Here is a 25,583-nt window from a genome sequence, read left to right as displayed (position 1 = left end):
GGGACTCTCCAGACATAATGGTTTTTATACCGTAAAAACTGTACATTCTATCCCCTATACTGCCCCTGCCCCTAAACCTACCCATCACAGGAAACATTCAGCATTTTTACTTTCTAAAAAAACTCATCCTGTATGATTTATAAGTCTTTTGAAAAGTGGGGACTGCTGGCTGAGCCCCACAAGGTGATCTCAGTTTTTACTGTCCTTATGGGGACATTTGTGTATGTCACAATGTAGCCTAATATAAACAAGGACATCCCCCCACCCCCCCACACACACACTTTCTATTCACATTCATTTTATTTTAACACTTAAAAGGGGGTCACAAGGAAAGAGGGGGTTAGATGGCCGAGTGTTGCACATATGTAAGGAATGAGCTGTTACCCTGAATAAATACGAAAAGACACATACTAGATGTGAGCATAACACAAAATCATAGGCTACTATTGTTCATGCATAGGCCTAAATATCATCATGCCCCGATCTGATGTCTTTCTATTAATGCAAATTTTGCATTATTAAAACACCATGTTGCTGTTTATATTGAAATGTAGTAATGTCTGTTTTGCGCAAGCTGCATGAGAAAATACAACTTCTTCCACCCCGCCCGAAAACACACACACACACACACACACACACACACACACACACACACGAAGTCCGTGAGGGAGATCGAGGTCTCATTGTAAACAGTTGCAATGGGACGTGTGTAGGGAAACTAGAGTTCATGCAGCACCTTACTAACTGACAGAGAAATAATAAGTGAAGTCATGGAGCTTGCACGGTAAGAACTTTCTTTCACTTCTTCAACTTTTCTTCTTCATAGCCTTTAGATTTCTGTGGTCTGAAAAAAAGACAGACGTAACGTTAGTTAGTTAGGCTATCAAAACAATATCGATCTGTTCCAATCATCTTCAACAATAGCTTTAACAATAACCTGTTTTTAATTAATTGTTTATTCATGATTTATTTAACGTTAACATTAGTCCGCCTGGGAATTATTCCTTTCAGAGGGGTCGACACTTCAAAATGCTTTGTAATAGGCTATTCGCGGCACACACTCTCGTGGAACCGAATCGTTTTTACAAACAAAACTTTTAAAAAATGTGATAAAAAAATGAAGTGATAAAAACGACAGTAGTCTACTTAGGGGTTGGGAATCGATTCCAAAAAGTAAACTGTCTACTTATCTTTTGCCGATGTAATTTACCGTCCATACGGAATCTAACGGATAGCCGTATTGTTGCTATGGTTACTACCACGTCACGGGATGGCATCTTCTTCTGTTCGCGAGCAAATAGCATTTCGTTGTTGATAATTTGTAGACTTAATGCGGTGTGATTTTTTTTTTATTGTTTGTCTGTTTTATACTTCCTTACCCAGGGATTAAGTCCAAGAAATTAAAATCATAGCCTAAAAATATATTTTGACAAACTAATAGTATGTCAGAATGACATATTCTTGTTTATAGACCAGCTGGTCATGGTCAGCTCGCGCCATGACAGAAGCTGTGAGAGGGAGACTGTTTTCAGTGGCATCTAAAAAAAAAAAAAAAAAAGTCGAATAAAGAGCTCCTATAATTTTAACAGCTCGTATTGTCGGGTGTTTTATGTCTACTGAAGTGTATTGGAAAGATATTCGTCAGCAGAATAATCCAGAAACTCATGCACACTACAATCCACAGACTATCCAAACAGCCTCTCTTTCATTCCTGTTAAAAAAATAAAGGTGGCGTTGCTGTGAATAAGGTTAGATGTGATGATATTTAAAATATGTTTTAAATGATGTTATACTGAAATTGATGTTACGGTTTTAAATACAATTCCTCTATACACAGTGTCATTGTGATATTGGCCCAGTGTGTGTGGCCTGTGTGGACTCAAGTATTTCACCTCACGGAGATGTACGGGACCATCAAGTCTCCAAATTTTCCTGAATCCTATCCGAAAGAGACAGAACTACAGTGGAATATAAGTGTACCAGACGGATATCAAATCCGACTCTATTTTATGCACTTCGACATAGAGCCATCATACTTATGTGAGTACGACTACTTGAAGGTAAGTGAATTTACAATTGTTTCATTCAAATTTAATACAATTAACAGAATAACATCGGGTTTGCAGGTGCAAGTGGCATAATGCTGTCAGATAGTACACTGGATGATTATTATGGTATTTGTCACTTAAAGTGAATTGGCATTGTGTCAACAGTGTGTTTCAAAAGTTTAAATTAGCCTACACCTTTTTCTTGGTGTCAAAAGCTCTTAAAGGGGTACTTCAGCGCTGGGAAGATGAATCTGTATTTAAACTGGGTCATCAATGTAGTAGAAATGTGAAATTTGGTGTCTTCTAGACTGAGAAAAGACAGAAAATGCATTTTTGTCCCATGGGGATGAAAGACTACAATTCCCAGAATGCTTCGCTGCCCTGTGCCATTCCCAGCGCCACCAACTTGATTACAGTGACTGAGTTAGAGAAGACACTACAAATAAAACCTGAACGTGTCTGTTCAATATAATGAGTGAGTCTCCGCGCGAGTATTACAGCACTGAGCACTAACTGCACGAGTGATGAGAGCTGAGGTAATCGCGACTACACTCGCGGCATACATTCACAACGCGAGTTCAGTCTGGCGCGTTTCAGTTCATGCCTTTACAAGCTTAACTTTCATAGAAATTAATTTGAGAAGTTAAAAGACTTACATTGCTCACCATAGCTCCGTTTAAATGAGTGCCTGTAGCTGAGCTGAGCTCTCCCTGCAAGCTGAGTGTAATCTCCCATCCCCCATGCGCAGATTCAAAACATGCGGTAATGGCTCCCTCTGCTGGCTGTAGTCTTTAGCCTTTGGGCAAACATTCCTCCTATGATGTAAAAATCGTCAATTTGCATCATAGGAGGAATTTTTCCAGAAATAAAATGCATAAATCTCTTGTCTCAGGGAGATATGAGGGGGGAAAGCACAATCATTTGAATATACTCCAGGGTTTCTACTGATACAAAGCCATATGCTAATCGCTGAAGTAACCCTTTAATTTTCGACCGTTAAAGAGCAGCTCGATCTGTCTAGATGCACTCACAGACCCTTTGTTGCTTCAATTATAAGCATCTCATTTCCAGTCTCAGCATCTTTTGTTTAAATGGGTAAGAATGGCCCGTAAGAGCATTTGACGGACAGGTCTGTGGCAGATGCCCTGGTACCCCGGGTGGATGGAGTTAACAGCATTTATTTCACAGGAGCCAATGTGCTGCCCACACCGCAGGGGGCATATTCATATTCAAATACCCCCAGTGGGTCCCACAGCAACCTGCTATGGTAACAAGCCAAGGCTGGGTGCCAGACAAAAAGGGCACAGTAAACATGGACGCACATATGACTGCTGCACACATATGGGAATGAACCCTGAACTTTATGTCGTTTATATATGTGTTATTAACCTACCTGTTTGTGCAACCATTTAGCTTGAGGTGAGTCTGGTGAAATAGCTGTGCAATTAGGATTCTTGCATTGGCATAAGCATGTCTCATACACCGGCACACACACACACACACACACACACACACACACACACACACACACACACACACACACACACACACACACACACACACAAACACACACACACACACACACACACACACACACACACACACACACACACACACACACACACACACACACACACACACACACACACACACACACACACACACATCTTTTGTAACTGCGGGTTACACTCCGTTCACTGACACGGGTAAAGTAAACACTCAAGCTGGAAGACAGATAAGAGACATGTTTAGGGCTGTTCGTGTTTGTGTAGAAGCACAATGAAGACTTGGCTGTGGTCTCGGTCTGCAGTGTTTACGCATGACTCTGGTTTGATTGACAGTTTGGTTGTCTGCTGAGTGTAATTGTGTTCATGTGGATGCCAGCATTTGTGTTTGTGCAGATATTTCTTAAATTGAGGGTTTGGCAGCATTCTTTCGTGTAATTTGTGTGGGTACATCTGAAGTATGAGAAGCTGGGAGTGTTCGTGTGGCTTTTTATATGTTCATGCAGGTATATTTAGAAACTGGAATGTTTTCAATACTCTGATTGTGTCTGGTTGTGTCATTTACGCAACCTCATGTTGTTCCGAATCTGTTTGACTTACTTTCTTCTATGGAAAATATAAGGGGAAATGTTGTGAAAAAAGCAACATGAACGTTCTGCGTAATAGGCCTATGTCAATTGCTCATGTTAGTGTGACTTTCTCATTTTTGTTACACACAAAAAGATGCAATACTTTTAATTTGTGGGTAATCTATCTATTTAAATTAACATAGAACACAGACTAAAAACAAACAAAAAAACTATTAGTATGTGTGTTTGTGTGCCTGTGTTTGAAGTTTGAGGTCAGTAAGATTTTCAATGTGTTTAAAAGATATCTTGTATGCTCACAAAGGCTGCATTTATTTGAACAAAATATAGTAAACACAGGTACATTGTGAAATATTATCAACATTTTAAATAACTGATTTTGATGTAAATATAATTTAAAATTTAATTTATTCCTGTGATGGCAAAAACATGGAAATCATTTCTGATTTTTATTAATGTTGAAAACAGTTGTCCTGCTTAATATTTTTGTGGAAACTGTGATACATGTTTTTTTTTCCAGGATTCTTTGATGTGTAGAAAGTGCATTTATTTGAAATATAATTCGTTTATTACATGTTTTGACTGTTACGGTTGATCAATTTAATGTGCCCTTGCTGAATAAAAGTATTACAATTCTTTAAAAAAAATCTTATTGACCACAAACATTTGTGTACCTATAGACTGAATGTGATTGTTGTTGTTCTGTTTGTTCATACAGGTATATTCAGACACTGAGGAGCTGGCAGTGTTTTGTGGGAGAGAGAATACAGACACAGAAAAGGTCCCTGCTGCTGATGTCATCACATCCCCAGGGAGCGTCCTCAGTGTGGCGTTCCGTTCAGACTTTTCCAACGAGGAGCGCTACTCTGGCTTTGAGGCTCATTTTAGCGCGGTTGGTGAGTATTTAGAGTAGCAAAAATACGCACATTATTTCAATCCCTTTATCTCGTTCTCTCTTTTTCTTTCTGCAGATGTAGATGAATGTAGAGACAGAAATGACGAAGATCTTGTGTGTGATCATTTCTGTCATAACTACATTGGTGGCTTCTACTGTTCCTGTCGTTATGGGTTCTTGCTTCATTCTGACAACAGAACTTGCAAAGGTAGCCCGTGTGTCATTTCTAGATCTCAAAAAATAGCTGCATTTTCTATATTTAGTCAGAAATTTCCCTTTCCTACAATATAACATAGATACATGTTTGACATTGTTATACAGTCTATTGCTGTATAAAATAAAGGGCCAATGCCAAATTACTTTACATCTCTTCACAAGAACAGAAGTGACCCATTTCTTTTTTGGCACATTTGAAACAATATTTATATGTGGCTTGATGAGGAAAATCCTTTAAGTCTCCTAATACCACTGAAAATGTTGATCAGCTAGTTAAGTTCATGTCAAAACTAAAAAGATAATCCCTTTTGTATGTGTGTGTTTGTGCTCAACTGTGTCTACACTGTCAATTTTAAGTGCACACTACACTTTTAGAAAAAAGGGGTCTGTATAGAACCTTAAAGGGGTTCCCATTATGGGATCAGTTTAGGGATTTAGTTTGAAATCATTTTGTGTTCATTTTTATTCATTACACATCTCGTAATCATACTTTATCACTTGAAAAATTGAAATAGCCTGTTTAATGTAAAAAATATGCTATAATTTAAGACATTTCTCCTTATACTGAACCTTTTTGGCATAAAGTGTTCTTTAAAATTGAGTCAAGAACTCTATATATAGAACCCAACTAAACCTTTTCCACCCCTAAGAATGTACTTAGTGTTAGCATCGGTAAAAACACATACTTTTTATTTATGCAAGATTACAAGAAGAGCTGTGTAGGTGGGGTCTTGTCAAACATATTGCTCTAAATTGCATAGATTTTTGTAATAAATCTTGTACCGTTGGATTATCCAGGATTAGTTGCTGGAATTCCTAATTATAAAGCAGTGCTTTAGGAGAGCCGTAACATGAGGTTTATTTGAGACTGCATTGTGTAGGTCAACTAATTACAAATGTACGCATATTTATATAATGTTGGCTTGGATACAATTCTGCAATTTTATCATGATTTATGTTGCTGTAATGTGTTGTGGTGTTAGTTAATGTGTGTGTTGGAGTGAGTCTGTTTTATGTCTAACCTTTGCCCCCTTCCTCAGCTGATTGTAGCTTAGCACCAACAACTAAATATTTACATTGTGGTGGTCAGTGAGATGTGGATTAACTTGTGAACTTCAAAAACCCAATTAGAAAGGGTGCAAGCACAGCAGCTTCCATGTGTTTCCATGCAAACAAGAGATATTTATTTATAAGGGATTTTTAGCAAAAAGACGGTTTAGATTAAAAAGAAGATATACAGGTGCTGGTCATATAATTAGAATATCATCAAAAAGTGTATTTATTAGGGATGTCCCGATCAGGTTTTTTTGCCTTCGAGTCCGAGTCCGAGTCATTTGATTTTGAGTATCTGCCGATATCGAGTCCCGATCCGATACTTCTATAATACATAAAAAAAGAATAAAGAAGAGCGAAAAAACAAACCAGGATGTTCCTTATTTTTTATTTTATTCACCTTATTTTAACACTCAACAACTCTAAAAAACAGAGCACTTCTGTGATCTTGAACAATCAAGTAATAAATAACGTCCCTGGTTACGACTGTAACCTTAGTTCCCTGAGAACAGGGAACGAGACGCTGCGTCAGCTGACGCTATGGGGAACGCCTCCAGCGTGACCGGTGTCTGAAACGTTTATCCAATCACATCAGTCCTACTGACCGGCGACAGCCTCTGACGTCATAGACGTGCGACCAGGAAGTATAAAAGGGCGCCTTGCAAACACAACCGCATTCAATTCGTCTGAAGGGACTGTTTACAGGCAGGCAGGCCCCGAGGTATGGCAAAAGTGACGCAGCGTCTCGTTCCCTGTTCTCAGGGAACTAAGGTTACAGTCGTAACCAGGGACGTTCCCTTTCGAAAGGGAACTCGAGCTGCGTCAGCTGACGCTATGGGGAACGATATACCCACGCCGCCATGCCGAGGGGAGTGCATGCCTACTGGCAGTGACCACTGTCAGGACAAGCAAATTCAACTGAAATGCCTGAACCACTCCCCCTCTGGTCACATTAGGCTGTCAGTGACAGCATTCCCTACGGTCATAGCCCGAGCTGTGGCCTTGGGGCACCTTTATGTACCCTACCCTGGCCGCTCAAAGGCCTGGAACCAACCTGTTCGACAGAAGGGGTTCCTTTAAGGGAATGTGGCTAGGGGACCCGAGGGCGCCCCAGCCAGTCACTATTCGGGAAGAACTTCACCGAATGCCACCAGGGAGGCTTGACCTGGCGTCACTATGCGGGACGCTTCCGTCTGCCAGCCCAGTCTGCTAACAACAGAGCCTCTGGAAACTCGCCTCTGGAGAGGCATCAAGCTGAGGGACTGCGAACTGGCAGTGTCCGCCTCAGGCCGGAACTCAGAGACGGGCTATCCTGGAGAACAGCGCTCAGCGTAATGCTTTCCCACCCTTGCTAGCGAGGGGAGTCAGCTGCTCAATCCTAGGATCTACCGAGCACATACATTACAGGGGTGCTCAGGAGGCCTGAGAAGGCCTACAGGCTGATCTCACAGGGAGGCCCCGAGGGGCCTACGACCAACTGACCCGGCCCAAGCGGCCGTAAGCTCACAGACAACCCTCCTAAGAGGGGAGCTCTTAAGCCTGCCTGGTAGGTACCATGCTGTAGGCAACCTATGCAGGTCCCTGTCCTGTAAGGACCGCATAGCAGCAGTGTAAACTCGTCGTGCTAGAGTATGCACCTGCCATCAGGTGCTGCCGGCTAGAACCGAAGCCTGACGGCAGGAACCACTAGCTGTCAGCTTGAGTTCCAGTTCTGTGTCTCCTTCCAAGGAACTCGTTCCCCCAGGGAGGCCCCGCAGGGCCTACTACCTGCCAGGCTACTCGTAGCCGGCACTTCGGCCGGGGAATGACCTCAGGGCGGCCTGGTGAGGCCTGCTACCTGATAGCAGATCATGCTAACCGCCCCGGCTAGCAACCATGCTCCCTGCTCACCTTCCGGGGAGGCCTAGCGAGGCCTAACCCCTGTCACCCAGAGGCCGAGGCCCTGGGCCCCCCCCTCAGGGGAAACCCGATGAGGCCTGCTGCAACCCAGCAGGCCCTCCGGGAGGCCTGGTGAGGCCTGCTACCTGCCATCTGATGACTGGAGCCCGGGAGCTGTTATCCAGCGCTGGTTCCCTGGAGTACCCCCTCAGGGGAAGCCAGATGAGGCCTGCTGCATCCCAGCAGGCCCTCAGGGAGGCCCCGCGAGGCCTACTACCTATCATCCAGTGACTGAAGCCCAGGAACGACCCCTTGGGGGAAGCCAGACGAGGCTTACTGTTACCACAGCAGGCCCTCAGGGAGGCCTGGTGAGGCCTACTACCTGCCGTCTCGCACCTGAAGCACGGGAATACCCTCTCAAGGGAGGCCCGGCAAGGCCTGCTGCACCCCAGCAGGCCCTCAGGGAGGCCTAGGGAGGCCTACTAACTGGGCTTGTAGCCATGCCAGCGATGAATACTCGCTGGCAGGTCGGATAAATGCTGGCCGCTCCATGTCGGGCTAACCATGGCTGTCTGCTTGGCTGACGAAGCCTGTTGACGAGACAATACTGTTTGTGACAACAAAAGGGAGATTTTTTTTTTTTTTTTTACCATCCCGCACACGGGCCCCGATGTCGTCACTCCAACTAGAAGGCCCGTCGAGGCCTCCTGTTCAGAGACTACTGCCTGGACTGTCCGGGCTGGCTGCTCACAGCTCACAGCTGGCTTCATTCGGAGGCTCACGGGGTCCTCCCTGCGAAGCCCAGTCCTCCGGCAGAACCTACAACACAGACCTAATTGCATCGCCAGAGCGGTGTACTCAACACATTGCTCTTACAACCCCTTTAAGTAAGGGGAGTTCATTCCTTACCACACCAGCCCCGGGGAGACCGCTGCTATTTCCAGCAACCCGCAGTTTCCTCCAAGGCGTCGCCGTGGTGATACTTGGCTTCCCAGGGGAGCATCCAACGCTGGGCCCTCAAGAGGCACACAGGTTGTGCGTGTCGCTCACCCCGAGCCCTACGAAAGGTGGAGCAAAAAAACACAGGGCAAATTATTGCAATATGCGAATAATGGTTACCACAGTCCCACATCCCTTGGATGGGGTAAAAGTATTTGGCCCAGATGACCCACAAACCTTACTTACCGCCTTACAGGCTAGGTTGCAAAACTATAATGCTCTCACCTTTTCCCATCTGTATTACCGCACCCCCGAGCGAAGACCCGGGGGCGGGCCCTGGCCAGGCGACTCTCACATGAGAGGGGGCTGAATAGGGGTTTTTATCATCCTGTAAAAACACAGCCTAAGCTATCTGCCTGTATACCAGTCTCTGCTAAGGCTTTCCACCATAGCAACTTAACATCCCAAGCCCATATCTCGAGGGTTGGGTACACATATCTTCGTTCGTGTGTTAGCCTACTCACCCTCGCGCTTACTTACGTCCGCAGGGGTTAATGCTACAACACTTGCCCTCCGGTGGCCCGGAGCTTTTAGCCGAACCGCTAGGGACACCCACTCTCGCTTAGTTTCCCTCTTGAAACATATTTCCGCGAAAATGAGCGGAAACCGCTCTCAACGCACTGAGAGAACACACCAAGTAACATGTTTACTTTACTGGCTTAACGTGACGGCTACTCTCCACTAGCGAGGCTAGCTCTCACCAGCCGTCTCACGGCTTCCTTAAATAAATCGTTCCGGCCACCAAACGGGGACACCTTACAACACACCCTCGGCGGGGAGCACACAGCATTTTAAGAACATAAAACGTCCCTCATACTGAGGCTTACCCGCTGTCCACCGGCGCGTGATGACATCCGTGCACAGGCATATACTCACAGTATCCATTGCGCGGACCCCGAGGGTTGTTTCCCGATGAGGCGTCCAACGCTGAATCTTCCTCCTCATGCCCACTCAGGGAAGCGGTCGAGTTTACTCAGACGACTCCTTTCACACAAGGAAAACGCCACTTTTCCGCTTCTAGTGCTTATGATAACTTCTCTATAAGCTCATAAACGAACGCACCCCAAACCTGACGGGGGCGCCTGCTCACCAGACCAGACGGGCCGTCAGAGTCTCACGTCCGCTCATCATTGGCCCCGCCCGGCCTGATGTCAAGCGCCAAGGAAAAGGGTGGAAGGAAGGGCTCACCTACTACCTCCGCTTCGCCCTCGTAGGCGGAGTTTCCCCCCGCCTACGCTGGTTCCGGTCTTCGGCACCGGCACCCTTCCTCCAGTTCCGGGTGTCCCGCCTCTTTTGCGCCCTACTCCGCCATGGAGGGGGCGCCCGAGAGGCCACGCTCGCTCGTTGGTCTTGTCTCCGGTCCTCAGACCGTGACGTACCAGGGACACCCGCCTGCCTGGGCGCGGCCCCGGACCTCAGTGGGATGCAGGCAGTGTTCGAACTATACCGTGGCCTTTGGGGGAGCCCACTTTTCGGGGTGTGTGTGTGGGGGTGGGGGGGGGGGGGGGTGCGCGTGGAAGAGAGGACGTGTATATTCCTTCACACACAGACAAACGGGTCAATCTATTGCTTAATGCATTGCGGAGACTCTTAATATACAATTTACAATTATTGAAGAACATCTTTGATTTTAATGAAGGAAGAAAAAAACCAAGAATTGATAGGTCAAAAAGCCCACAAATAGTCTATAAACAAAGCATCCGGCTGTCTTTGAGTTCACATGAACGGTTGAAGTTACTCGTCAGGCTACAGAAGAAAACCATAATTCCTCCATTTAACTAACGCTAGTCTTACTAGGACATTGATAGTCGCGCAGACCTATATCAACCCAGCCGCTACACATAATTGGGGATAACATGCCTTATCGCAGAATCGACCACAGAGGCTTGGGGTCAGCTTCATTTGCTGTTCTTCCAGAAATCCAAGATCAAGAAGTGGATGTTCGTTTTTGTTTTTTCTACGAATCTTTGCGTTGACATGCACTTAACATGAGTGGAATTAGCACCGCAGTGCCACCACACCTTGATGGTCATGACAAGAACAGCATGCATAGTTATCTTTATTGAAGTCAATTAGATTTAAATTGCCGTCATGCATGAATTAATTATATATTTTTAGAAATTTTACATATAATAATCCACGATGATCACATTACAGAAAACTGAAATTGCACCTCAAAATAACACAGTGTCAATATTTTTGAGACCCCCCAAAATTTCACAAATCACGTTTTCAGGGGAGCCCATGTCTTATTTAGGGGAGCCGAGCTCCCCCTAGCTCCCCCGTAGTTCGCACCCTGGATGCAGGTTTTAAAAGCCGCTGAGCGCGCCTTCGCCTCTCTAAACCTTCCCACCACCGCCTCGACGGAGGTGCCGAAGAGCTCAGAGGGCGAAACCGGGGCATCGAGGAGAAAGGACCTCTCTTTCCCCCCGATGTCCGCAAGGTTCAGCCACAGATGTCTCTCCGTGGCCACCATAGCCGCCATCGACCGTCCGATGGCGACTGCTGTTTGCTTGGTGGCCCGGAGAGCTAAATCTGTGGTGCGGCGGAGCTCAGCCATCGCCTCAGGGGGTAGGCCACCCTGGCGTTCCCCCTGATCGAGGTCCCTCAGCAGGTCGGCTTGGTAAGCCTGCAACACCGCCATGGTGTGCAGCGCCGCCGCCGCCTGACCTGCTGACGTGTACGCCCTGCCGTTCAACCGTGAGGTCGTTCTCAACGGCTTAGACGGCAGGGTGGGAGTTCTCAACGTCGATGCCCGGCCGGATGCGAGATAGTTCGCAAACGTCTCATCAACCGGCGGCATCGACACGTACCCCGCCTCGGCCACTCCCTCCACATCAGCGAAATTCGCCCGCTGATGGCGGAATAAGCGAGCCGAGAACGGGGTTCTCCATGCCCCCGCGATCTGCTCGTGGAGATCGGGGAGGAATGGAAGGCTCCCAAGAGCCGGGGGGTTATGGCCGGAGAGAAACCGATCGTCCAGGCGATTTGGACGAGCGGCTTCTCCCCTAGCGCGCCGCCACGGCAACTGTAGCCGCCCGGCAGCCCGCTCCACAACCTCCAACAGCTCCCCGTACACGGGGCAGGATGGCTGGGAGGGTTCGGCCTCGGCCGCTTCACCACCCTCCACTTCCATCCCTTGCTGATGCGGGAGCTCCTCGGCCGACGATAAGGAGGAGTTATCACCCAACTCCTCCTCCGGCGGCCGCCCCTCGTGATCTGGCCCTTCGCCGAGCACAACCTCCGTCTCTAGACGGCGGGCCAGATCCAGCTGGGAGCCCCAGGACATAAGTCGCCGCTCGGCCTCGGCCGAAGCGGGACCACTCCCAGCCGCTGGACCCTCTTCCCTCGAGAAGAGGGCCAGACGAGAGCGGAGCGTCTTCAGTGACAGACGCTCACAGTTCGCACAGGAGGCACTCTCCTCCAGAACCTCCCGTGCGTGCTCCTCACCCAGGCAGAACACGCAGAGTGTGTGTGTGTCCTCAGGTGTGAGGAACCTGGGACACGGGTCTGCACACTTTCTGAAGCCGTGCTTCGACTTGTGCGTGCGCTTAGACATGATGCTTTTTTTCTCTCGAATCAGACAAACAGTCCCTGAAGACGAATTGGCTGCGGTTGTGTTTGCAAGGCGCCCTTTTATACTTCCTGGTCGCACGTCTATGACGTCAGAGGCTGTCGCCGGTCAGTAGGACTGATGTGATTGGATAAACGTTTCAGACACCGGTCACGCTGGAGGCGTTCCCCATAGCGTCAGCTGACGCAGCTCGAGTTCCCTTTCGAAAGGGAACATAAATTCTTCACTTTTGGATTTTAGTGCAACATTAAAATTAAAAAATTCCTGGACCGGAGTTGCAGATGCAGAACAATTAATTATGTTGTTGTGAAATAAACAGTTATGGAAATTAAATTAAATAATCTGCTCCCAATAATCCCGAAAAAAGTCTGTTAGTGCCTCAGTGACAATTTCTTCACTCAGAGAAGCCGTCGATCTCAGCTGTCAATCATGACATCACACAGCCGTTTTTATAGCATCAAATAACTAACTAAAACTAAACTTATTTAAAAAAACGAACACTTGAAATGAAATCATCGTGATGATAACTGCCTACAATGACATAAATTAACTTTGGGGAAAAAATATTTGAAGTGTAATTTGAGTAGGCTAATCAAATGTACAATGCATATTTAACTGTTTAAATTAAAGACTAATCCTTACAAAAGCTATTTAATCAAGAGCAGTGGGTGATTTGATTCCTTATCTTTTCTTTGACATTAAACATACAGCACGGCTACTGCCCCTTTAAGACCGAACGGAAGGCTTTTCGTCGTCTTTCTCGGCTGCATAAAGTCCTCTTAAAGCATATTCAGACTATATGTCTGCTTGGATACTCATCAAGATAGACATGTTGACATACTTCTTGTGTGAGTTGGTCCGTTACCAGAAGACTTGAAAGAGAACTCAATATTTGCGAGTGTGAGACGAGTGCGCGCTTTCAGATGATGCACACTTGCACAGAGACAGATCAGCGCACGCGCTCTCATTCGCATCTTCTCTACACATGACAGTGAAAATGACTGCTCATATTCAATGACAATACAGCAGCACTTGCATGAATTGAACAAAGTTTACACAGATAGACCGTTTTGCCCACGGTTTTCTTTTATTAGCGCTGTTGTACTGTATCACTTAGGAGCCAGCACGTGTATCCATCTACAGAAACATAGCCGCCTACATAAAGCATTATTTTCAAGTTACAACCTATATTATTGCGTCATCAGATGTGAGATGAACCGCGGTGCAAGTGCTCACTTTGTCTCTCACCCCAGAATATACATATATATCCGAGTCCTGATCGGGATGTAACGTCCGATTCCGATCGAGTCTGAAATCACGGATCGGATCGGATCGGGACATCCCTAGTATTTATTTCACTAATTCCATTCAAAAAGTGAAATGTGTATATTATATTCATTCATTACACACAGACTGATATATTTCAAATGTTTATTTCTTTTAATTTTGATGTTTATAACTGACAACTAAGGAATATCCCAAATTCAGTATCTCAGAAAATTTGAATAATGTGTAAAGGTTCACTTTTGAAGACACCTGGTGCCAAACTCTAATCAGCTAATTAACTCAAAACACCTGCAAAGGCCTTTAAATGGTCTCTCCGTCTAGTTCTGAAAGGATACACAATCATGGGGAGACTGCTGACTTGACAGTTGTCCAAAAGATGACCATTGACACCTTGCACAAGGAGGGCAAGACCCAAAAGATAATTGCTAAATAGGCTGGCTGTTCACAGAGCTCTGTGTCCAAGCACATTAATAGAGAGGCAAGGGAAGGAAAATATGTGGTAGAAAAAAGTGTACAAGCAATAGGGATAACCTCACCCTGGAGAGGATTGTAAAACAAAACCCATTCAAAAATGTGGGGGAGATTTACAAAGAGTGGACTGCAGCTGGAGTCAGTGCTTCAAGAACCACTACACATAGACGTATGCAAGATATTGGTTTCTTAACAGACAGGAGCATCAGGAGAGTCTCGTCTGGGCTAAAGACAAAAAGGACTGCTGAGTGGTCCAAAGTTATGTTCTCTGATGAAAGTAAATTTCGCAGGGTCCCAAAGTCTGGAGGAAGAGAGGAGAGGTACACAATCCACATTGCTTGAGGTCCAGTGTAAAGTTTCCACAGTCAGTGATGGTTTGGGGTAATATTAAAGTTTCTGAGATACTGTTTCTCGGAATATTTGAGATTTTCCTTAGTTGTCAGTTATAATCATCAAAATTAAAAGAAATAAACATTTGAAATATATCAGTGTAATGAATGAATATAATATACTTCTTTTTGATGATATTCTAATAACATGACCAGCACCTGTATGATCACTTCCTCTTTTAGTTGCTTTTGAACACTGAATGATACTGAAATATAAATGCGTGTGTTTGTAATCATTGCAGTGGAGTGTAATGAAAGCGTGTATACGGAGCGCTCCGGAGAGATCACTAGTGCTGACTTCCCTAAACCGTACCCCAAAAGCTCTGACTGCATGTATCGCATTGAGTTGGAGGAGGGTTTTCAAATCACTCTGGAGTTTGATGACACCTTTGACATCGAAGACCACCCTGAAGTCACCTGTCCCTACGACTATATTAAAGTGAGAATATTTTTTAAAGGTTAATCACATTTGCCTTGATTTTTTGAAATATGTCTTTGTACTGTTAAAGCATCCGGCAAGTTTCATAGCTTAATATTTTCTCCTTGTCATAAACAAAGCATTTATTTAATCATGCTCGAAAAATGGCTCGTTTTGATATTGCTGGATCACATGGGCAAATTTATTTACATATGCCTGCCTCCAGAGCAAGACAGACAGATATAATTATTATATAGGCCCCGTCCACTGGCATTCAGTCCTTTGAGAGATGACATTTGCCTAAACTGGATTTGAGCATCACATCAAAAGCAGATTGAACCCATTATAATCATTGATGCTGTCTACACTGGATACCGTTTCCGTCATGCTCCACATGCTTGAGTCTGCCGACAAAAGGACATATTGAAGAGTAAAAGAGTGTTTGCTTTGACACGTTCAGTTTAAACAGCTCATTTGCTAATTTCTGTAGCGTTAGGATCCCAGCATTAGGATCAAGTGGAAGGCTTATTTTAAAGGCACCATGGATTGGGTGTGCAATAGCGAGTGGGTATTGTTACTGTTTCCTATGCAGTGACATTAGCCAATCATAACAGCCAATCACATCTATGTGGCTCCAGTTGTTTAACCTCAATTGTATGTATTTAATGTACATTGAAGATTTATATTTTGTAAATAAAGTGGTAAATTATATTTGTTTATAAACCACTGGAGTCAGACGGATTATTTAATGATGTTTTTACTACCTTTCTGGACCTTAAACGCATAGGCTGTCAAATGAGGGACAGAAATCTCTCAGATTTCATTAAGATCGTCTTTAGTGTTCTGAAAATCAACGACATGAGGGTGAGTAATTAATGTCAGAAAAGGCTGCAACCTGGGCAATAAGTCCATTCGTGAAATTTCCTTACTACTAAATATTATAAAGTCAACTGTTAGTGGTATTATAACAAATTTTAAGCAATTGGGAACAAAAGCAACTCAGCTACGAAGTGGTAGGCCACGTAAAATCACAGGGTGGGGTCAGCACACATGGTGGTGCACAGTGTGCGGCCTTCAGATTAGCTCAAGAACAGTGCATAGAGAGCTTCATGGAATGGGTTTCCATGGCCGAGTAGCTGCATCCAAGCCTTAAGCCACCAAGTGCAATGCAAAGTGTCGGATGCAGTGGAGTAAAGCACACTGCCACTGGAATCTAGAGCAGTGGAGATGTGTTCTCTGGCGTGACAAATCATGCTTCTCTGTTTGGCAATCCGATGGACGATACTTGCCTGACTGCATTGTTCCAAGTGTAAAGTTTGGTAAAGGGGGCATTGGTCTGGAGTTGTTTTCCAGGTATTGGGATTGGCCCCTTAGTTACAGTAAAAGGAACTCTTAAAGTCCCCATAAAAATCAAAATGGACCCTATTTACTTTGTTAGCACATATTAAAGGTCTTAGGGTGAACAATTAATCCGTGCAAGTTAATACACAGAAAACATTTTTAATTCACAGTAATCTTTAATCAAAATCTGAAAAGTAACTTCCGGTCTGAAAACGGCATTCCTTCTCAGATGACGACAGTTTGACTGCTTAGGTTTTAAAATGTTTTTTTTTTTTTTTGGTTTTAAAATTTCAGTCTGCTATGAGCACGAGATGGAGAAGTGGAGCACTGAGTTTAAACTTTGCTCTCTATTCAATATTGCGTTTCACTTGGAAATACATCACAGAACTGAAGAAAACTCACTTGCTACTTTCGGTTCACTGGGACTTTAATGCTTCAGCATACCAAGACATTTTGGACAATTTCATGTTCCAAACTTTTTGGGAACAGTTTGGCGATGGCTCCTTCCTGTTCCAACATCACTTTTATATATATATATATATATATATATATATATATATATATATATATATATATATATATATATATATATATATATATATATATATATATATATATATATATATATATATATAATTAAATAAACTTTATTTTCCTTATCGTTTTCGGCTCAATAAAAAATACTTTTGGTTTCAATGTTTTGGTAAAACAAATAATTTCTGTTTATCACTAATTATAATAATTAATAGAAATATTGATAGATTTGGTTTAAAAGTTAAAAATCATGATCTCAGTGATGCTTTATCTACAGATTCATGCAGGAGACAAGGAGTTTGGCCCGTTTTGTGGTGAGAGGTCACCAGGGAAGATCCAGACAGGAAGTAACATGCTCAACATCCTGTTTCACAGTGACAACTCTGGAGAGAATCTCGGCTGGAAACTCACTTACACCTCCACAGGTCAGAGTCTGACCGATGCATATTGTCGCTAAAAATTTATTTAATCCATATTCATAATTTTGTATATAATGTTATAATGTTGTGGCAGAGTTCAAAAATATTGTTATCTTCAGGTTCCGAATGCTCTCCTCCAGTGGTGCCCCTTAATGGACACCTTGATCCTCTGCAGTCTAATTACATCTTCAAAGATCACATTACGCTGACATGTGACCCTGGATACTCACTGAGACAGGTCAGGCAAAGGACACATTTCACTTGTGCTGATAAAGGCAGTGACGGTTGCAGGCTAATTAAGACAAATCATTACTGTTTTACATCACACTCACATTCTATCTTAAAGGGTGATAAAGAATTTGAGCATTATCAGATCGAGTGTCAGAGGGATGGGAAATGGAGCAGTGACTTCCCGCTGTGTAAAAGTAAGTCTTTTAACAGAGACTGGTTAATTCAGTTTTCCTCCTGTCTTTTTTCTCACTTTCACTTTCCCTTTCTCTCTTTTCTTATTTTACTTCTACTTGCTGCTACCAGAGAAGGAATCTCAAAGGAGGCGTCGTTCCCTACCAAGCATTTTAACCAATCAGATACTGAGTTAAAACTTGCTGGCAGCAAATCACTGTCCACTATGAACTACAAACCCCAGAGTACATTGTGGATATAGAGCTTGATATATACATACACCATATATATATATATATATATATATATATATATATATATATATATATATATATATATATATATATATATATATATATATATATATATATATATATATATATATATCAAGGTTTGAGGCCATAATATATATATATATATATATATATATATATATATATATATATATATATTTTTTTTTTTTCAGCAAAGAAGCATTAAATTGATTAAATGTGACAGTAAAGCAATTATAATGTTGCAAAATATTTCTATTTCAAATAAATGCTGTTCTTTTTAATAGTTATGTGGTAATAACAATGTTTTAACATTGGTAATAATAAGAAATGTTTATTGAGCATCAGATCAGCATATTAGAATGATTCCTGAAGGATCATGTGACTAATGTAGGGAATAGTGATTGAGGGCTTAGGGGGTGATTTCGGATTCAGCCCCAGTGTCTGAATTCACTCACTCATTTCCATTTACTCCTTCAAGTGGACTATTAGTAGAGTAATTTAGGGAATAGTGAATGAGTGTATATACGGAGAAATTTCGAACACAGCATGTTTGTTTTTGTTTTCTTCTCCGGTTCCCAGTTTAAACCTAGTCCTGGACTAAAATGGGAATTTGTATGGGTTAGTTCAGGCCTAGCCTTAATTTGTGTCTGTGAAAACCAAAACCAAACCTAATACTACAATAATAGGAGTAAGAAAAAAAATGCATATAAAACAAGATTTGAGCTAAATAAATTAAATGTGTTGCCTATTAGATTTAATGTGTTGTGTATATTTCTTTTTTCAGGTTATGAGCAAATTCTGACAAATTCATAGCATTTGTTAATAATAATAATTGATTAATTAATAATGATCTGTCATTGAAAGGTTTTATACTATATTTTGTTACCAGTTAATACAAACGTTCTGTGCTAAACATTATCATTATTATATTTACAACCTCCTTGCTCAAGTCTTGTTTTGTTGTCCTGGCAGTTGTGAAGGCCACACTGATTTGAAGTATCATAAAATGTCTCCATCTCCTGGTCATTAATGTTGTTTCATAAGTAGTGCCTCTGAGCTGAAATAAACCAGTAGGCATGTACTTGTACTGTATGGATGTGGGCATTAACTTGATTTTTAACCATATATCCCTTATTTAATAGTTCAGATAGTTTGGTTACACTTTATTACAGTATAATAAGTATTGAGTAATATATTTAAGTAATGAGTAATATTAATTAACTACTACTATAAGGTTAGGGTAGGATTAGGGGTTTGTTTAGGGTTAGTTGCATGTAATTATACATCATTTAATATTATTATTATGGTTACTACATGTAAAATATGTAACAATGACACTGTAAAATAGTGTTACCGATAGTTTAATACTATTAGGTTAATTTTGAGACAGAAGTACAAACACATAAATGCACTTAGACTTTCAGACAGGACTGACTGCCTCACCTGTTGGGAAAGGACAACCCATGTGGAAGAGTGAAGACTAATGTTTGGTATGAGTGTGATCTTAAGTATTTAAAGGTTATTTTTTTTCTCCCATCAAATTTAAGGGATAGTTCACCCAAATCGTTTTAATTCTGTCATCATTTACTGACCTTTAAGATTTTAGTTCGTCATCATAACGCAAATAAAGATATTTGAATGAAATCTAAGAGATTTCTGTCCCTCCATTGACAGCTAAGCAACTACCACTTGTTCATTTAGGCTTTTATTTATATATGGATATTCATCAACTCACATGTTAGTAGTGGTAAACGGAAACTCAGGTATACTTGCAATTTCATTCTTGTGTTAGTCAGCACGTTTGAGCTTCAGAAAGAACCAACAAGGTTTATTATTGTGCTATGCAGCACGTTTGAGCTTCAGCAAGAACCAATGAGGTTCATTCTTGTGTTATGCAGCACGTTTGAGCTTCAGCAAGAACCAATGAGGTTCATTCTTGTGTTATGCAGCACGTTTGAGCTTCAGCAAGAACCAATGAGGTTCATTCTTGTGTTATGCAGCACATTTGAGCTTCAGCAAGAACCAATGAGGTTCATTCTTGTGTTATGCAGCACGTTTGAGCTTCAGCAAGAACCAATGAGGTTAATTCTTGTGTTATGCAGCACGTTTGAGCTTCAGCAAGAACCAATGAGGTTCATTCTTGTGTTACGCAGCACATTTGAGCTTTAGCAAGAACCAATGAAGTTCATTCTCGTGTTACGCAGCACGTTTGAGCTTCAGCAAGAACCAATGGGGCTCATTCTTGTGTTACGCAGCACGTTTGAGCTTCAGCAAGACCCAATAAGGTTCATTCTTGTGTTACGCAGCACGTTTGAGCTTCAGCAAGAACCAATGGGGCTCATTCTTGTGTTACGCAGCACGTTTGAGCTTCAGCAAGAACCAATGAGGTTCATCCTTGTGTTACGCAGCACGTTTGAGCTTCAGCAAGAACCAATGGGGCTCATTCTTGTGTTACACAGCACGTTTGAGCTTCAGCAAGACCCAATGAGGTTCATCCTTTTGTTACGCAGCACGTTTGAGCTTCAGCAAGAACCAATGGGGCTCATTCTTGTGTTATGCAGCACGTTTGAGCTTCAGCAAGAACCAATGAGATTCATTCTTGTGTTATGCAGCACGTTTGAGCTTCAGCAAGAACCAACAAGGTTTGTTATCATCAAGCAAATACGGTTGATCTTATGTTTATGTTCGCTGGTCAATGTTTATATGTGAATTAAAGCCTAAATTCAATATATTCATGATACAGTATAGCGATCATGACTTTTAATGAATTTGGACTAAACTGCACTATTCAATTAGTTTTACTATCTCCTTATGACATTTATGAAGTGATAAGGGTATTTGCTTGGACTGTAAATGGACAGGCTCATGTACACTATGCGTTTTCGCTTTAAAATATATTTTGCCTTGAGTACGCCTGTCGTCTACACTACTCCGGTATTTTCGAACCTTGAAAACGCAGACTTTTGGAAATGCTGCAGACCCCGTTTTAGTTGGGTTGCGTTTCAGTGTAAACGGACCAAAACTTTTAAAAGCGATAGTGTTGCTGCCAACATGCTACCTGAGCACAACAAATAGACAGGGTTGGGTTACCCAAAAGCTTTGTAGTCTATGCCTAAATTGATCGTAGACAAATTGTTACAATGCTTTTGGGAAACGCAAGCCAGCCGTCTTACAGGTTTGGAATGACACAAGGTTGATCAAATGATAACAAACTTTTCATTTCAGGGTGAACTAACCCTTCAAATCCCTTCCATCAAAAGTCCTCTTACAATAAGCATGGCATGTACTTCTACAAAGTCCACCAATCATTTTTGAAAATCTCTGTCATTCATCTATAATTTAAGATTCATTCTTAACATTCTGTGAGTCATACAGTTTTCACCTCGCCCTTCTCAAGTAATTCCTCCCATCTAATCCATCAAACAAATAATGTAATACTTGCATCCTGTTAAACCGTTAAATTTGAATCAAATGTAATTGTAGTAATTATATAATACATTAATATTCAGTGTACTTTTTAAGAATTTCTATTCAATTTTAATTATAAAAAAGATAATAATTTAAATTGATTCAAAATCTTCATCCAATGAATCCAAATATGGCTATTATTAATCTAACTTGTTTTCCCTTCTATTATCTCTCCTTTAGTGGTCGACTGTGGTCCAGTAGATGTAGTTCTGGGTGAGGTTGTTTTTGAGAGCTCTGAAAACAGTACTGTGTTTGGATCCAGAATCCAGTACAGCTGTAAAGACTCTGTCATGGTCAACAGTGAGTATTTCACTGCCAGTCATTGATGCATTAATATCAAGTCATTAAATCTCACCATGGGTTTGACTCTGACTGGCCTTATACAGACACTTACACTTGTCATCAGAGTGGGGAATGGGTGAGTGAGGACGGGACACCACTGCCCACCTGTCTGCCAGGTAAGATGTGTTACAGAGAGTCACTTGTATTAAAATCACTCATATGCCTATACAGCTTTGTTTAATTAGTTTATTATAAACAAAGCTTCTTTACATTTCAGCATGGTAACTACTTAACTAGAGCATGCCTATAAGTTGTTACTGTTGTTTGTGTATTTCTGATAGGTGATTTTGAAAGAACCTCGAGTACCAATCCTGAATCTCAACTTCCTTCTCCAATAGCTAGCACTCCTCTTGGTAAGACTCAAACTTCAAAGGTGATGCTTTGGAATCGTTAAATAGGTTAGCAGGGCACCAGACTGCGGCGAAAGTCGTAATTGCGACCAAATAAATAAGATTATCCACAATAATTTAGAATCTACTTATTGGTGTTAAGAGAGGACACCATTAAGTGTAAAAAAATGACTCACAAACAATTGACTCTCATGAACCGATTCTTTTTAAGTCAGTCATGAATATTAATTTGTCTCAAGCATGCATGGGAGTTTGTGCTCAAAACCGTTACCCAATGAATCTCGAGTCATTTTCCGGTCCAGTTCAAAATGATCCAGGAGCCAATATTGTGATGCATCATGAGACAACATTCTTTTTAGTTAATGATTTTTCAACTAATGATACATATTTACAACGTTGTATTACATAAACAAATTAATATTTATATTAAATATATATTTATAAACGCTTCTAAAGCGTTTTAAGTCGGTAAATAAATGAATGCTGTTATTCAGCAAGGATGCATTAAATTGATCACTAAATACTTTTACTTTGTTACAAAAAAAATAAAAAAATAAAGTAAACTCTGTTCTTTTGAACTTTATATTCATAAAATAATCCACAAAAATACTAAGCGGCACAACTGTTTTCAATATTGATATTAGAATGATTTCTGAGTGATCATGTGACACTTACTGCTGAAAATTCAGCTTTGCTATAGAACTATATTAAAACAGAAAAGTGTTATTTTAAATTATAATAATATTCCAAAATATTGCATTTTTAAAAGTATTTTTAATTAAATCTAGCCTTGGTGAGCATTAGAGACTCACCCCTTATTAATATTGTTATCAACCTCAAAATATTAAATCATTTTTATATATATATATATATATATATATATATATATATATATATATATATATATATATATATATATATATATATATATATATATATATAATTGTATATAATTATATATATAATATTGGGTTGTATATAATGTATTGACTTTTTTAGAAATGCAGAACAATTTATATTAAATACAACTAGGAAACACGCTGGTTAATAAAACTCAAATTGTATAACATTTAATAATTAATATCTATTCATCAAAGCCCACTGCAGAACAACTATTTTTATTAAGCAATTATAATTTGTCAACTAAAAAAGCTAATTGTGTAATAAATGTTTAATTTTAGGAGCCAGTTCCACCCGTGTCATTTTTTAGTATAGGGCCCTGTTTTAGTTGTCTCCTTTGCTTGTATTTGTGTCTGAGAAATGCATCTATGTCTTGTGTTGCTGCCTGTATGCATATCTATGTTAACTTGCACATGTTTTCCTTTAAGCATGTGGTGAGCAGTCACAGCTCTTCCCAGCCCAGCAGAAGCGAATCGTCGGTGGAAGAACAGCATCTCCCGGTCTGTTTCCCTGGCAGGTTTTGCTCTCAGTAGAGGATGCGTCTCGTGTCCCCGAAGACCGCTGGTTCGGCAGCGGCGCTCTCCTCTCCCCGACCTGGGTTGTCACAGCCGCTCACGTGCTCAGATCTCATCGCCGTGATCTTTCCGTCGTCCCTATCGCCTCTGAACACATCCGAGTGCACTTGGGCCTCACGGATGTACGGGACAAGCACTTGGCAACCAATCGGTCTGTAGAGAAAGTCATCCTCCATCCTCATTTTGATCCTCAAAACTATGACAATGACATTGCTCTGGTTAAACTCAGCCAGGAGGTGGTGCTGTCTGCGCTACTACAACCCGTCTGTCTACCTAAGCCTGGTGTGGAAGGTAATGCCCTGATGCCCCTGCCCAACACATTGGGTATAGTGGCTGGTTGGGGCATCAACACGGCCAACGCTTCTGCCTCCACCAGTGGCTTGAGCTCTGATTCCGCCGCCGTCTCCGAACTGCTCCAGTATGTGAAGCTCCCAGTTGTGCCGCAGGACGAATGCAAAGCTAGCTATGCATCACGCTCAGTCAACTACAATATCACCAGCAATATGTTCTGTGCTGGCTTTTACGAGGGTGGTCAGGACACATGTTTGGGGGACAGTGGGGGGGCCTTTGTCACTCAGGACGCCCGCAGTGGCAGATGGGTGGCACAAGGACTGGTGTCCTGGGGCGGGCCAGAGGAGTGTGGCAGTCAGAGGGTGTATGGGGTGTACACCCGGGTGGCAAACTACGCCCACTGGCTACACAGGCACATGGATGTGGAGCGCTGGTGGTGAGGGTTTAGGAAAAAAGCAGTGGAGATGGACGACTCATTTCCGTCATCTTATTTTGTCACTCCGATAACTTTTCTCTGTTTGTTAATGTGAGAAAGAATTACTTTCAATAATGCTAATTCTTCATTTGGTCACATTCACTCCTGAGTTATGGGCTTTTTATATTTATTTAACTATGCTTTAAAGTTCACAGTCTTTAAATTCATTATTAGTAAAGATTGTATGATACTTGCGCAGGATGCTTGAATCAACCAGTCAGAACCATATTCATTATGATAACGTTGTACTCATATTTGGCCTTGTGCTTGGATCTTTCATCATTTAATTTGTTGTTGTTGTTGTTTGCTGTTGTTTATAACACACTCTACACTGTCTTAAAAGAATATTGTCCTTCAGTACTGGTTAGGGTATTTAGCCTATCAAGACAGCATTATATAACACACCTGTTCAAAAGTTTGGGGTCAGTATGATTTTTAAGATTTATTCTTTCTAAACAAATTAATAATTTTATTCAGCAAGGATAAATGTCTCTTGAGCAGCAAACCAGCGTATCAGAATGATTTTTGAAGGATCATGTGACATTGAAGACTGGAGAAATGATGCAGAAAATCTATTAAAATAATTTTGATTGTATTTTTATCAGATAAATCCAGCCTTGTTGGTGAACAGAAAATAAAATACTTCTTTCAAAAAAAAAAAAATCTTACCTATGCCACAAACTTTTGAATGACAATATACCTTTATATCTATATCAACATAAATAATTTATACCTGATGAAATGCAGTTTCATACACGTATGTAATTTCTAACAACGACTTTAAAATGTTACACTTTTATAAACACTCATATTAAAGGGATAGTTCACTTAAAAATGAAAATTCTGTCATCCTTTACTCAACCTCGTTGTTTCAAGCCTGTATGAATTTCT

The 25,583-nt window shown here is 41.8% G+C and overlaps 1 protein-coding gene across 3 annotated transcripts; it reads left to right on the top strand.

Annotated features, from left to right (window-relative positions):
- Nucleotides 1-625: 625 nt before the first annotated feature.
- Nucleotides 626-25,560, top strand: masp1 (MBL associated serine protease 1). 3 transcript variants are annotated; one of them, XM_067450299.1, is made up of 13 exons: nt 687-784; nt 1,685-1,748; nt 1,838-2,060; nt 4,859-5,036; nt 5,112-5,243; nt 15,145-15,341; nt 17,473-17,620; nt 17,734-17,852; nt 17,961-18,039; nt 21,940-22,059; nt 22,146-22,217; nt 22,383-22,454; nt 23,780-25,560. In XM_067450299.1, exons 3-13 carry the CDS (start codon nt 1,902-1,904, stop codon nt 24,655-24,657), a joined length of 2,154 nt encoding a protein of 717 aa, XP_067306400.1. In that variant the 5' UTR covers nt 687-784; nt 1,685-1,748; nt 1,838-1,901; the 3' UTR covers nt 24,658-25,560. The 3 variants fall into 3 exon arrangements, with proteins under 3 accessions (XP_067306399.1, XP_067306401.1, XP_067306400.1); XM_067450298.1 differs by lacking the exon at nt 1,685-1,748 and having other exon boundaries at nt 626-784; XM_067450300.1 differs by lacking the exons at nt 1,685-1,748; nt 21,940-22,059; nt 22,146-22,217; nt 22,383-22,454; nt 23,780-25,560 and adding an exon at nt 18,149-18,301 and having other exon boundaries at nt 626-784.
- Nucleotides 25,561-25,583: the final 23 nt, after the last annotated feature.

Source organism: Pseudorasbora parva, chromosome 8 (assembly GCF_024679245.1).
Source record: "Pseudorasbora parva isolate DD20220531a chromosome 8, ASM2467924v1, whole genome shotgun sequence".
Classification (NCBI taxonomy): domain Eukaryota; kingdom Metazoa; phylum Chordata; class Actinopteri; order Cypriniformes; family Gobionidae; genus Pseudorasbora; species Pseudorasbora parva.
This window is presented reverse-complemented; position numbering and strand designations above follow the sequence as displayed.

What these genes read in the sequence shown, in the direction of transcription:
- masp1 (XM_067450298.1), top strand. An exon ending in ACTGCCCACCTGTCTGCCAG is followed by an intron (nt 22,218 to 22,382) that starts GTAAGATGTGTT and finishes TATTTCTGATAG; the next exon opens with GTGATTTTGAAAGAACCTCG. An exon ending in AATAGCTAGCACTCCTCTTG is followed by an intron (nt 22,455 to 23,779) that starts GTAAGACTCAAA and finishes TTTTCCTTTAAG; the next exon opens with CATGTGGTGAGCAGTCACAG.